The 13,840-nt window shown below is 47.6% G+C and overlaps 1 protein-coding gene across 1 annotated transcript; it reads right to left on the reverse strand.

Moving 5' to 3' along the window:
- Positions 1 to 2,184: 2,184 nt before the first annotated feature.
- On the reverse strand, positions 2,185 to 5,551 carry LOC100682441 (coronatine-insensitive protein homolog 1b). The gene is made up of 3 exons (XM_044594700.1): positions 4,776 to 5,551; positions 3,393 to 3,855; positions 2,185 to 3,308 (listed from the first exon to the last, which is right to left on the reverse strand). The coding sequence occupies exons 1-3, from the start codon at positions 5,282 to 5,284 to the stop codon at positions 2,502 to 2,504; spliced, it is 1,779 nt and encodes a 592-aa protein (XP_044450635.1). The 5' UTR covers positions 5,285 to 5,551; the 3' UTR covers positions 2,185 to 2,501.
- Positions 5,552 to 13,840: the final 8,289 nt, after the last annotated feature.

A 13,840-nucleotide genomic window follows, 5' to 3' on the forward strand; every position in this document is an offset into this window, starting at 1 on the left:
GTCTTTTTGTTCCAGAATATTCTGTACTTTCATTGTCCAAACTTTTCTGTTCTGAATGAATTAGTTAATTCATATTTATTTTTATGATTTACAATGCACAAACCTCACATCACGGACACTTCTCATTTTTTGAGACTCTTCCATACTTTAATTGTCTCGTGGTTTTTCTTCTGAAAGAATTGCCATCCACATGTACTTTATGATTTATTTTGTTCAAGGTGACAAATTTTATTTGTATTTGAAGATGCAGTACTAGGTACACAAAATTGCAATACGAGATACATAAAGACAAATGTGTTGGATATATTTTACATGAGTTGCATGTAGTATTGTGCCATGCATTCTTCAATTTCATAGCAATAATTTTTTTAATAGGATAAACTAGGAGAATTAAATCTACATCTACGTCATGCACGTAGGACTCCAAACTTATATGTTTACTTTTTTATAATGTGGAATATCGATATTAACTCATAATATGGTTATGTAAGCTACTTGCAATACACGTGTACTTTACTAGTTTAAAGACAAGTCTATTACGAGTCGCGGAACTTATTGTGCTTTAGTCCATTTTACAATTTCCTAGGAAATCCAGAAGCCCATATGGATCGTTTCATGCATGACAAGGGAGTGCGAAAAGTTTAACCCCGCCACGTTATTGAAGGGTGTGATAGACTAATATATAAAGTGGGTTGTTCCGCACATCACTAAGAGCTTGAGAAGAAAACTCATACACCTGTGCTCCTCCCCTGCAGCCTCGCCTCGCACGCATGTCATGTTTCATGATCGAGCTGAGCCGAGTCGGTACATTATGTCTTTCTTTAATAGGTGGGACGGTTTCAACATAAGGCTGATCAGGTTATTGGGGAGTGCTCTCATGCGACTGTTGAGCTATTCTCCAACGACGCACGACTACTTCCCCGACGCCGGCAACCCTTTTGTTAGGGATTGCATTTGTCTACTAGTATTGACAATCTATATGAATATGCTAGCTGTCCCTTATGTACCCGATTACATGGCTAACTTCATCGCTTTGTTACTTGATTCAATTATCATCTCTATTATGATTATAGGAACGAAACTGAATGTGTTCTCTAAATAGGGGATTATTGGGTCAATGACCCAATGACATGTGGATCCTATTTGAAAGGAATTTACGCATACTAGTTTTTGGCGATGCTGAGTTAACCAAAGTCCGATTTAGTCTTAATATTATTTAACGATCGTCTGCATAGCATTTTTGGCAATCCAAAAGTATGGCGACTGTACTAGAGTTGCTCCAAGAGCTAACCATTTCATTCGTGTACTGTCACTGTGGTTGGTTCACGTATTAGGTGGCGGTGCCTGGGTCCCACCAATTCATCTTCTCCTTCATCGATGCTATGGCACATGGTGGGCTTGATGAAAGGCATCTACCTTCTTGATTTGCGCCGGTAGAATCAGCAGTAACATGGCCTCCGACTGGTAGATGCAGTTGCATTCTTTTCTCTTCTTTCTGATCCGGATAGATATTCTTCTATCTTTGGAGTACGCGAAGACGCCGACCGTATCCATGTGGTGCGTGCATTACGTGGAGTTTTGGGCGATGCCGACGAGGGCATCCTTGTCACCGTCACGTGCTACCTGCCAAACTAGCTTGGACGAGACTTGCCTGTTCCCTTCCCATGCTCTCATCGGTGCTCCTGCATACGTGGCTTAATTTGATTGAAAGAAAATAAGGCCCGGCCCCATTCCCTGAAAATCAGGGGGGAGATGATTAGATTAGAAAAGAAAAAGGAAAAAGAACAGCCCGTAGGATGAAGTGGGAGCACGGATGAGAGCAGGCAAGCCGGATCCAACTAGCTTGTTCCCTGGGCTAAGCTACTACTGATCAATCACAGAACTGTGGCTTCTTGCTGCTGCATAGTTCATCCGTCGGTCATGGATCGCTGTCGCGTTTTTCGCTTAGTGATGCCAAAGCCACGGCAGCTCTAGTTACATTATAATATGCTTGGCGTAGAACTACCGGACCGAAACCTCGCCGGCTCACCGGTAGCGAAGCCAAACATGGCCGCGCCTCCACCACAAAATGGTGTCTTGCATCTGCCGTTTGTGGCATGGCTCTTGTTTCCACAGTTCGTTTCATATTTGCCGTTTGTGGCACGACAGATTGTGCAGCATGCAACTCACCAAAAGGTTAGCTTCAAAAATAAAAACTCACCAAACAGATAAAATCTTGGGCAGGCCGCGAAAACCAGGCAAGCTTATGCCTGCGAAGCAAGCGCAATAGTGTCACAGTTGCACTCGCACAATGTTCCTTAGTACAGTAGTATACATCTTCCTAAGATTAGATAGGAGTACCAGGCAAAAATACCAATGCTCTTATTCCAGTACACAGCAGCTAGAAAACCTACCAGATCCATACAATACCCACATACAAACATCCTTATTGCCCGAGAAGCGCAGAGGGCCAGCCAGGGGCCGTCCCAGAGAGACACCATACCGGCTTAATGTATTTACAGTCACGCAGGATACAGAGGAACAACAGACTGCGGGTAGTCGGACCTCTTCCCAGAAAGGGAGTAGTACGCCAGCACCTGAGCTTGCCTATCAACGCAGGGCTCCCCATCTTCCATCAGCCGGCCCGCGGTCTCCGTGCTGGGAGGCGTAAACTCGATGTTCCAGAAGGGCCGCGCCATGAGCATGAGGTCGCGGCCGGTCTGAGAGGCCCTGTAGCCCTGCACCCACACATACCTCAGGGAAGGCATTTGCCGTATGGCGAGGGCCAAAGCCCGCTCGCTGAAGCAACAGCTCCTCAGTTCAAGCTTCCGCAGGTTCCGGCACCCGGCTGCGAAACTGATCAATCCACCATCCGTCTGCCCGACGTTACCCAGAAGCATGTACTGGATGGTTCCACTGTGCTGCCCGATGTAGCCGAGGCCTACATCTGAAAGCCCCCCTGGTCTCAGGTATAGAGCGAACCTCCGAAGCTTGGTGCAGCCCCTGAGCAGCGCGCGGGCACCGTTGTCCAGCGGCAAATCTGTTATCGTCTCTTGTTTGTCAAGCAGGACAAGGCGAAAGTCATGGAGATTTTTGCAGAACGTTCCGATGGATTCCAGGGCCCCATTTGTGATATCAGACACATAGGCAGCTATGTTTTCCAGCTCACGGCAACCTACGGCTATGGCTGTTAGGCCTACTTGAGAAACTCCGCCTTCCTCTTCTTGCATGCCAGGGTCATCTTCCCCTCGCTCAACTCTGAGCCTTTGTAGCTTCTTGCATGTGTCTCCGACAACCCCCAGTCCTCTATCCCCAATCACATTCCTCACCTGTAAATCACATTTAGGATGTTAGTTACAATAGAAAAAGATCACTAGTTGAATATCTTCATAATGTACATGCACCGCCATTACCGCAAGGACTAGTAAGTTTGGACATTTTGCAATGAGCTGGCAATGATCTTCAGTGGTGAGAAAACTGTACTGCAAATCCAGCTTCTTGAGTACAGCAGAAAAAGGAAAGATTATGTGCATCTCATTTGTCCCCATGAAGGTAAGTCCGAAGGAGCAAAGCTTTGAAGGAAGCTTAACATTTCCATACTTTTGCTCACTGATTTCCGCTCCAGCAAATTCTTGCAAACATGTAGCTATTTGGAAAAATCCAATCAAATCTGAAACGTCGCAGTCGCTAATCTTCAACGAAATTAGTGACTTGCAATTCTTGGCGAGAAGCTCGAGGTCAGCTGGCTCCACTCTGAGGTAAGTCAAGTAGAAGTTCAAGGTCACCAGAACAGGATTGTTGGCAGCAAGGTCATGGAGCCATTCAGTGCCATTATCAGTAATTGTACATTCTTCCAGAAACAAAGTTCTCAGTGATCTGCTCAATTTCGTGCAACACGTTAGTGCAGTGATTTTATCATGATACTGACAATCCACCAAAATAAGCAAAACAGGGTGGTCATGCAATAAAGGAGTGCAATGAAGAGAAACAAATGAAGACGGACTATAAATAGCTGTTTTGTTTAATTTGCTTACTTCAATTGGTTACACTACGTGATACTCCTACTGTCCATGCTAGGATTATCAAACTAGAGCAAATTTGAAAAAAGGAACTGAGGAAGGCACCCTGACACACTGTCCATACTAGAATTAAGTAGGACAGTAGTATAACTGGTAACAGAAACAACTTGAATATTAATTCCGTACAACAGTACAATTCCAGTAAAAGACGAGCGAGCTTTGGTCAAGTCAATCACTATTGCTTTGGCATTCGGCTACCTTACACTTTGTTCCTGCCAGATTCGGTGACCTCTTGCAAATTGCTTGGGATAATAAATGCTGTGAAATGGACTCTTATGCAACATCATCAACAACCGGAATGCAGAGCATTCAATCAATCAAATTATGAAGTAAACAAAAGGCACAAGGTAGATACGCTACGCTTACAAGGCAACGAACGCCAGCCATGCAAATACACTTGTAACTGCAAGGCCATGGTCGCACCATCATCATTCATGTTAGGAGAGTACGGACCGTATAATGGGCGTCCAGATCTCGAACTACTTTGGGTAAACATTGCCCCGCCGTAGAACAAGTTTCTACTTACGGAAATGGATATTTAGCCCGGTGCTCTATCATTGCCCCTGCTACTTCGGGACATCAACTAGCGGCAGCTGGATTCTCCATCCAGTCACTGTATCCCTGACCCCCCGAACCCCAATTCGGGCCTGTTACTTCTCCCACTCGCAGATCAGAGCGCGATAGGAGTTAGCGAATCGAGAGAAGTTGCGGCAGTACCTGCAGGAGCGGGCGACGAGGCGGAGGGCGTCGGTGGAGAAGCCGGAGCACTTGTCGAGCTTGAGCTCCTGCAGCATGTGGCCGCGGGCGCGGACGAGGGCGGCGAGGTCGTCGTCGGTGACGACCATGCGGCGCAGGTGGAGCGCCTTGAGGCACTCGAGCGGGGCGGCGAGCTCGGCGACCCAGGGCCGGGCGTAGGCGCCCCAGTCGTCGGGGATGAGGCCGTACATGGCGGCGCGGGGCTTGCCCTTGACCCCGAGCGACTCGAGGCGCGGGAAGCGCGCGAGCAGGCGCGCCGGGGACACGGCGTAGCAGAAGGGCACGGTGACGTGCTTCCGCGTGAGCGCGTCGATGTGGTGCCAGCGGCGGCACGCCAGCGAGGCCGCCTCGCGGTCGCGCGGGTCGTCCACGTAGCCGAGCACCAGGTGCAGCGCCTCCTCCGGGACGCCGCCGCCGTCCAGGCTGAGCGCGCGGCTCAGCCGCCGCGGCTCCGGGGCCTCCCCGCCCATCCCCGCCTAAGGCTCCGCGCCGGCCCGCCGGGGATCTGGTCCGGCGAGGGGTGGGGGCATGGGGATTGATTTCCCCCCTTCCCGCTGGCTTTTCTCCGATGGTGGTGCGGAGGCGGAGAGGAGAGAAGAGAATTATTGGAGGGAGGGAGGGAGGGAGAAGTGAGGAGAGGACTTGGGGGATGTGGATTGGCGAAAGGGAAGCTTACTTCTGCGCGATCCAGCCGCGCCACGTCGGCTCGGGGTCCGGTGGGGAATTGCTCCGGGCACGCACACTGACACACCCCGCAACACCGCAGGGTGGGGCGCCCCCTGTCGCCGGCTGGTCAGGTCTCGGCTACCGCTACCACAACCTGTGGCGACCCCGCGATGATGGTGGCCTTGAAGAAGGGGGGCTGCGATAGCAGCTGCGCCACGTGAGAGTTAGTTGATGTCGATCATTGTCATGAGCTTTGCACCTTTCGAGTGTGGAGCTCAGTGGCGTCTCTTGATCGTAGATTTACCGCCGAAATGTGGTAGGGTTTTAACGTTCGTTGGTTTTATCCTTGTATAACTTTTATCACCAAAAATGCATTACTCCCTCCGTTCATAATTTAGTGTTAAGATGGTTTGAATATTTCAATATGGACTACGTATGGACTGGAATGAATGAACAAATACATCAAACATGTCTATATACATTTGATTCAGAAAAGGATTTAAAACATGTTATGTTTGTGAACGGAGGGAGCCTGTTTTAGCATCGATTAATTGTATTCTTATCCTGGCATGAAAAATGTAACCATCGTAGTGTTATAACTTCGCTTGAAGTATATTTGGCTTGACCACAGTTGTGTAGTTTAATTTCTTTAAATGTATGACACCTATAATTGTACTTTGGGGTCAAAATTTTCATCTACTTGAATGTTTTTAGTATGGAGTTTTTGTATACAGTTGGTAACTTTACAGCATGCAGTTATCAATATACTACATGAATAGCATAACATGTGTTGCGGGCGGCGTGATCGAACTAGACAACACTTGACAGATAGGTGTTCTGTTTCTGCTCATACTTTTATGCTAAGCTAAAACACATGACGACTGTAACTACGACAAAATATGTTATTCTCTAAACTAACCTTTTTCATGAAAGATTTAAGCAACCTCTTACTGCTAGCCATGGATGTGTGTAGAAAGTTCAAATGATTCCTAATGTGTCATATGAAAATAAACTCTAAGCTCTCGAGAGATAGATCTATTTTGTTCATTTATAGTTTAAATGTACAGTTTTGCTAAAGCACATCTAGATGTGTAATAAGTATTGGACATCTAAGTGCTATATCATTGATCATACACGGAGATTTGTGTGGGTATTTTTTTCTTCTGTTTTCCTTTTCCTTTTTTGTGCTTGATTAAGTCACTTAGATGTGCAATAACTATGGCACATCTAGATGTGCCCTAGACACACCCTTAAATGTATGACACATGTAGCCCAAGAAAACACATGCTCATCATTTTCATCTACTCGAGAGTTTTTTAGTAAGACCGGGAAAGATGCATAACATCATCTAGCTATCAATATGAACAAAACACATACTCCAACCGATCCAAAAAAGTGTCGTGGTTTTAGTTCAAATTTTAACTAAAACCACGACATTTATTTTGGATCGGAGGGAGTGACATTTTGCATGGAGTGATCAATTAGGCCATGTTTTACAAATAGGTGTACCGATTTACTCGTACTTCTACTGCAAGCCTGAAACGCATGACAAGTGTAACTTTATGAAAAAATAGGTTAGGATGAGTATTGCCATAAGAGCTAAACTTTTTCGTGAATGATTTATGCAACATCTTAACTTCTAGCCATGGCTGCGTATAGAAAATTCAAACAAGCTGTAATGTATCATATAAAAATAGACTTCAAGCTCTAGAGAGACATATTTATTTTGTTGTTTATAGTTCAAATACAAAATGTCCATGTGTCATGTTGTTTTGGTTCAGTTGTGACAGTATGGTAGGGTTGTTGTAAGAAAAACAAGACGCTGATGTTATCTTCTTAGACTTTTGGAGATAAAATCTTGCAACCCTAGTAGAACATAATGATATTTACATGTACAAATTTGTAGGCATTGTTAAATAATGTGTTTTTATATTAGATGTAGAGAGATACAATCAAAATCAAGTGACATCTCTTGATTGTAAATTTACCTGGAAATGGTATATGGGTTTGGTTTTTATTGTTCGTTGGTTCTACTTTTGTAGTGTTGTCATTCTGGCACCGGTTAATTGAATTCTTACCTTAGGTAAAACATAGATGTAAAAGTGCTACGACTTTGCTTGAGATATATTGTGGCTTGATCACAACTGTGTGGTAGAAATAAAATGTATGACCCTGTAATTGCAATGGAAAGAAAGCGTATCATCATCATTTTCATTTAATCGAGATTTTTAAGTATGGAGTTTGGAAGAGATGTGACAATTTTATAGCATGTGGGAGTAGTTATCAATGTACACGAACAGAAGAACATATGTTCTTGCATGATATAGTTAGACAATACTTCACAAATATGATTTTTACTTGTAGTTTTTATGACAAAGCTTGAAAGGCCTGACAGATGTAAGTTTACAATGAAGTACTGTGTTAATTAATTTGTAGGCTTAGTTTGGCAACAAGTTTTTACAAAACCATAGTAATCTAAAACCGTGTTATTCGAATGCTTGAACAGACTACTCTGATTTTTTAAATACCATGGCTTTTCTCAGTTCGGTTAAGAAAAAAGAGGTTGAGGCCTCTTTCTCAAATACAACAAAAAACACGGTGTTCAGGATACTACGGTTTATAGAATTGTAGTGTTTATTGGTGCCAAATGCCTCAAAATTTTATAAAAATGTGATTTCTAGAAGAAAAAAACATAGTATTCTCCAAATACTGAAAAAAAAACCCAAAAGTGGCCTAGACTCTTAGTCGTTTCTTCTGTCTCATATCTTCCTACCTTTTTTGACAAAGGGTGGTTGACTTAAAATGGAGCCTCGGGTGGATACAAACACAATGAGCACACACATGGCCTCTACATAGTTAGGATGCACATAACCAACACCAACACACACAAACACGTTGGCAGCTAGAAAGTCATAAGACCAAAGTTAAGTATCGACGAGGAAAAAAGGAAAAGGCCCAAAGGAATATGATCCACGATCGACAAACTGCAGCAACGACCATATCTGCACCAACCATATCATGGCACCATTGACGGCGAGGTTCTTCAAGAACACCTTCAGGAAGGGAGTGACACTCGAGAGCCGCTGTCACTGGATCCAAGAACAAATGTTAGAATCTAGGTTTTCACCCTGAAGAATCAGAGCAAACACATCCGAGCAATACCTTCAACAAGGTAACACCATAAGGAAAAACATCGCTATTGTCAGGTATAACCAACTCGAGTCAACCTAGGCTTTCACCCTAGAGCTCTAGGTCGGGTGCTCGAGTAGCACCACCATCGAAATCACTCATGTGTTGTCGCCACCACTTTTTGCGATCTCAGCTGTTACATGTGATGTGCGATCGCTGCCACTGCGCAACCATCCCTCTGCGTCAAGCCATAGTCCATAGTTTGCATCTCACTATAAAAGTCAAACACCAGATATGAAGAGATGAGCCCTTCTGAAGACCTTTCGATGACCACCATCGTCGTGGAGCCGGAGGTCACTGCAGCACAGTGTGCAGCCGCCACCACCCGGCCGATCGGATCTGGATCACCACCACCAAGCCGCGTCGGGTTAACCTAAGGCTATGGCCCCAGAGCTTTGGCATGCCAAGGCCATCGGAAAGGAACCACACAAGGTCGTAGCACCGAATCTATAGCCACCTACCGAGCACAGGACACCAGATTGGGCCGAGCATGACCGGAGGCACTACAGGGGCCGAGCCTGAGGGATCCGGCGATCGAAGGCAAGGAGCCCCACGGAATGGGGGGTGGGCAGCCGGAGCAAACTGTAGAGCACGCCGGTCGCGGGAGCACGGAGCGCACACCAGGCGGCGCCGCGAGATCCACCCTGGCAAGCCGACCAACGTGAGATTTGGATCACCCACGCAAGAGGAAAGGTCGAGTCGCTACCAGTCACCGGTGGCTAGGAAAATTTCAAGCACGATGCAGTTACCAGTGACATAAAACATTGATATATGATTTTTTTTATTTCAAACTTTTTGCTTTTAGCTCGACTGTATTTTTTTAACAGACTACAGACACATACGCTCATTCATACACATATACACTCACTCATATGAACGCAGGGCACACATACCTCATATGAACGCAGCTGGGTGCGTGTAGCGGGTGGCCGTACATTTCTTAGTTTTCTCTTGGCCAAGCAAGCTGACGGGATTAATTTGGTGGGTGGAGCTGCAAAGTGCACACACAAAGGGGATGCATCTAAATCTAATCTAGGCATTGATCGGTAGTGGGCATCCGGACCGGACCTCTACCGTTCGTGTCATCACCGCATATAAAAATGCTTTCCGCTCTCGGTTAATGCATCCCTTTCTCACTCTCACCGTGACGCAGTCATCTCCCCTGTTGCTTGCTGCTATGATCACGCCCGTGGCGAGATTTTCCCCGTGATGATGCCTCCTGCCTTTTGTTTTGGATCACACAGTGTGTGCGTACTTACTTGGCTGCGATCATTAGGGGGTGGGTCACCCTTTAACCGGTAATCATCATACTAACAGAACCGAGAAGATGATAATATTTCTCAAGAGAAAAAAAAAGGAGAGGCGATGATAATAAGTCCATGTTCCATTTAAGGTGCCGGCAGCTGCAACTTGCATAAAGGCGTCATGTGCCGGGCGCCAAAAGCTGATGATAGAAAATGGACGGGAAATGCTCAACCAATGCGATGGGTACACATCATTGTTCTCCACCAACATTTTTTACTTGAGGCCAAGAGGCAAAACTACAAACATTTTCACCTGCAGGGTACGATGGAAAGTGCAAGGTACGATTTCTGTTTTGGTTTAGCCGTTGTGGAATCAGGAACAGTGAGTCCCCAGGTGTGTTTGGAAGTGAGCACAGGGGAATAAACTAATAATTTTATACTTCTCGTATTGTTCTGCCAAATGGAGATGGACTGCCATAGGTTTTGCGTAGTCTCCGGTTTAATTGAATGAACCTGGACACGTAGTAGTACTGTACATGGGTTCTGCTGCGGGGTGTGGTGCGCCGGAGCCGGATCTCAAGAGAATCTATCCAGGCCGACATGCACTACAGATTTAGGTGCACCTGGATCACAGTGTGGTCCACACCGTTCTGTCACTTTCAGCTGGGCCCAGGCGTGAGTGACACCACGATATTTTCACTTCCGCCACCTGCATCGGAATTTCTCCCTGTTGCGGCTAATTTTCGTGTTTTGACCTTTTTCTGAAACCTATTCGAGATCTGACCCTAATTTCAAAAAAAATCGAGATCTGATCTTTTATAGACGGACTTAACAAATTTGGCCCCTCAAATGTTCGTGGGCACGCCCGGTCAGTGTCCAGACGTGTTCGTTTTAAGTCTTTGTGTGTTTGTTCGTGCATGTAGACATGCTCCTTATTTTCTTCCTTATATGTCCAATCATATGCGTGTGATTGATAAAGATGAAAAAAGAGAAAGAAAAGAAATATATAAAAAAAAGATATGGTCTAGGGTGGGTCCTATGTGCCGAACTGATCGGGTGCGTCCTCGAGCCCTTATATCTTCCCTATATATGGTATGGATACAAGGGTTTACGGATAGCTCAGGCGTATAGCAATGATATGTGGGATTCAGTTGGTCTCATTTTTATTCTCTCATATCCACGCATTGACAGAGCGCGTTCGTGAACGTTTGAGGAGGATTTAAGGGACCAGTTGTACATACTCTAAGGGCATCTCTAATGGCAACCCGAAAAATTTCCTCCCGCATTCGTCCGTGGGCAGGGGTCCCAGTCCGCGGATACGGGCGTGGGAGGACGACATCCAACACTGTCCGCATATATTGCAAACAACTTTTCAACAAAACGGATGAAACTCATGAAAACTCAGCCTGATTTCATACAAACAAGACAGATTTCATACAAACACGCCAGATTTCATTACATTCGAACATCTAGAACAAAAAAACCGGCCCTAAACCTATCCAACGGCGCCGGCGCCCTACGTCCAAGTCCGTATCGTCCTTCATCCGCCGTCTCCATGAGCACCGGTGATAACCGATGAAGTGAAGGTGTGGTCTACGGCGAGGAAGTGTAGAACATGTGAGACGGACCGGCCCACATGGGATATTGGGCCCTGCTGCCTCCCGTGGCCTACTCATCCTCGGAGGAGTCTGTGACGTGTCCTTCGCTGGTGGACGTGAGGTCCATGATGAAACAGTGGCGCCGGCGCTGTCCTTGTCCGACCGGGCCGCCCGATGGTTCGTCGGCGGCGCGTAGGAGGCGCAGCTGGCGTTGTTCTTGTCCGTGATCGCCTGCAACTGCGCCTCCTCGGCGGCTGCTTCCTGGCGAGCGGCGGGTTGAGCGCAGACGACATCGTAGATGGCACGCTGCTCCGCGACGAAGTTGGGGTTCACCGCGGCCATGGCCGCCACGGCCTCCTCGCTCGCCCGCTCATCATAGATCTGACCCTCCGCCAGCCGGTGCTGCTCCAGGAGGAACATGTTGTATCGTTGTTCCTCCTACGCCTACCGGAACACCGACAAAAGCGCTGGCGCAGGCTGCACCTCCACCATGGTGGCGTTTGTAGTGCGTCTGCGCCTGGTCCATGGTGAAGCCGGCGTGCACATGAGGCGAGGGAGCCGGGGCAGTGTCGTTGGAGCCCGTCTCCATCATGGTCTCATCCTCGTTGTTGGAGACCGCGGGCGAGCTAGCCGACAAGCCGGCCTCGATCCACCTGCCACGGCTACTTTGCCAGGCGACGACAAGGGCGGCCACGGCGTGCTTCATCTCCGTGGAAAGGCTCTCCCGCAGAGCTTCGCCGGGTGCAGTCATGGCAGGTGCAGTGCAAGGGAGGGGATAGGGTGGGGCTTGTGTGGTGGTGTGGAGTTAGCCGGGTGTGGCTGCCTTTATATAGCGGATTCCAATGAGGCGAGGCGTTCGGGTGCGTCAATGCGCGGCGTCGGAGTGGGTTTCTCGGGCGGCAAGCCTGGTTAATGCCGGCATACATATGGACAGCTGCATTGAACGGGCGTGGTAGATATCCGTCCCGTCCCGTCCAGGCACGCGTCTCCGGCATTGAACAGGCACGGACACCGAAGACATGTCGCGAGCGGCGCCCTCGGCTGGCGCGCCGCTTCAATGGCAAAGACAGTAAGAGGTCGCGTCTGCCCTGAGCCGTCTTCAATGTTGAGCGGCGCGCTCTACAGTGTCATGAATGCGGGCAGGGGCGCCGGGAGGGAACGCGCATGGAGAGGAAGGGGGGGAGGGTGGTGGGTCAGGGCAGTCAGAAGCAGGCTTGGGATCGGGCCGGACTCCCGCAAAGCCCCCACATTTGTTTTCGGTTTGGGGGGGAAACATCGCGTCCGGACCGCCTCGCGGACCGATACAGGATCGCGTTAGATGACTTTCCCGGTCCGGACACCGTGATCCGAACGGTTGGAAGTTTGCGGGTCTGTCTTGAAGATGCCCTAAGCAACTCCTTTGCTTGGAGAAGATAAAAAATGGCGTGCCATCTAGCAGAGAACGACAGAGCATGCTACGAGAGTTTTAGCTATAGCTTCAGTTTAGACTTTCTTGGCAGCATTGCTGTATCTTATTTTCAGTTTATAGAGTCAAATTACTGTAGTACGTTACTTGACAAATTTCACATTTCGCTCTTGAAAGGGACCCTTCTTTTTCTCGTGCTAATTTTTTATTCTGTTGTCCTTTCATGGACCCTGAAGTCCTAGTCATAACCTTACTTCATTTGTCTCTTTCAGAGGTTCCAAATTTTGCATGCCCGAACGACCAGTCAATTGGTTTGGTGTCTCGGAAGTAGTCAAGTATCGGAGCCATTTTCCCCCTACATCACATAGTTTTAGATTTTAGATGAGGACGTAGGCACCCAAAGAAAATAATTATTACCATTTGATTTCCTACAATGTTTTATTTTATTGGTGCTAAAATAGGCACATCAAACACATCCCTCTTGGGGCGGAACGGGTGAACCCTAGTCGTTATCACCCTTGGCTCATCTCACCTCCCCACATCCGCTCCTTTCACGTTGCGCCGTGCGATGCTGGCGATTAGAGGTTTGGCTCTCTGCTGGCTTGTGGCGTGATGGTGGCAGTGGTCACCTAAGGGCTCCTTTTGAAGCGCTCCTCCGGCATGTGACACTCGACGGCGCCTGCTTGATGCATCGATTGTGGTGGGATGCGTGAGACCGTCAGGCGAGATGGATGGGGCGGTGCACCCCTCCCTATTCAGGGGATGCTTTGGGCTGTTAACGCAACAAGTATGCATGACATAGCACAACAGGTTATCCGTGGCTTTGGTCGGTCGTGGGGTGAAAAGGCTAGTTGCTTCGGGTGAAGGCATGTCTGCGTTTTGTAGGCACCAACGACAAGATGTTTATGGGTGCCGTTCTTCTTT

Source organism: Triticum aestivum, chromosome 1D (genome assembly GCF_018294505.1).
Source record: "Triticum aestivum cultivar Chinese Spring chromosome 1D, IWGSC CS RefSeq v2.1, whole genome shotgun sequence".
In the NCBI taxonomy this organism is placed as follows: domain Eukaryota; kingdom Viridiplantae; phylum Streptophyta; class Magnoliopsida; order Poales; family Poaceae; genus Triticum; species Triticum aestivum.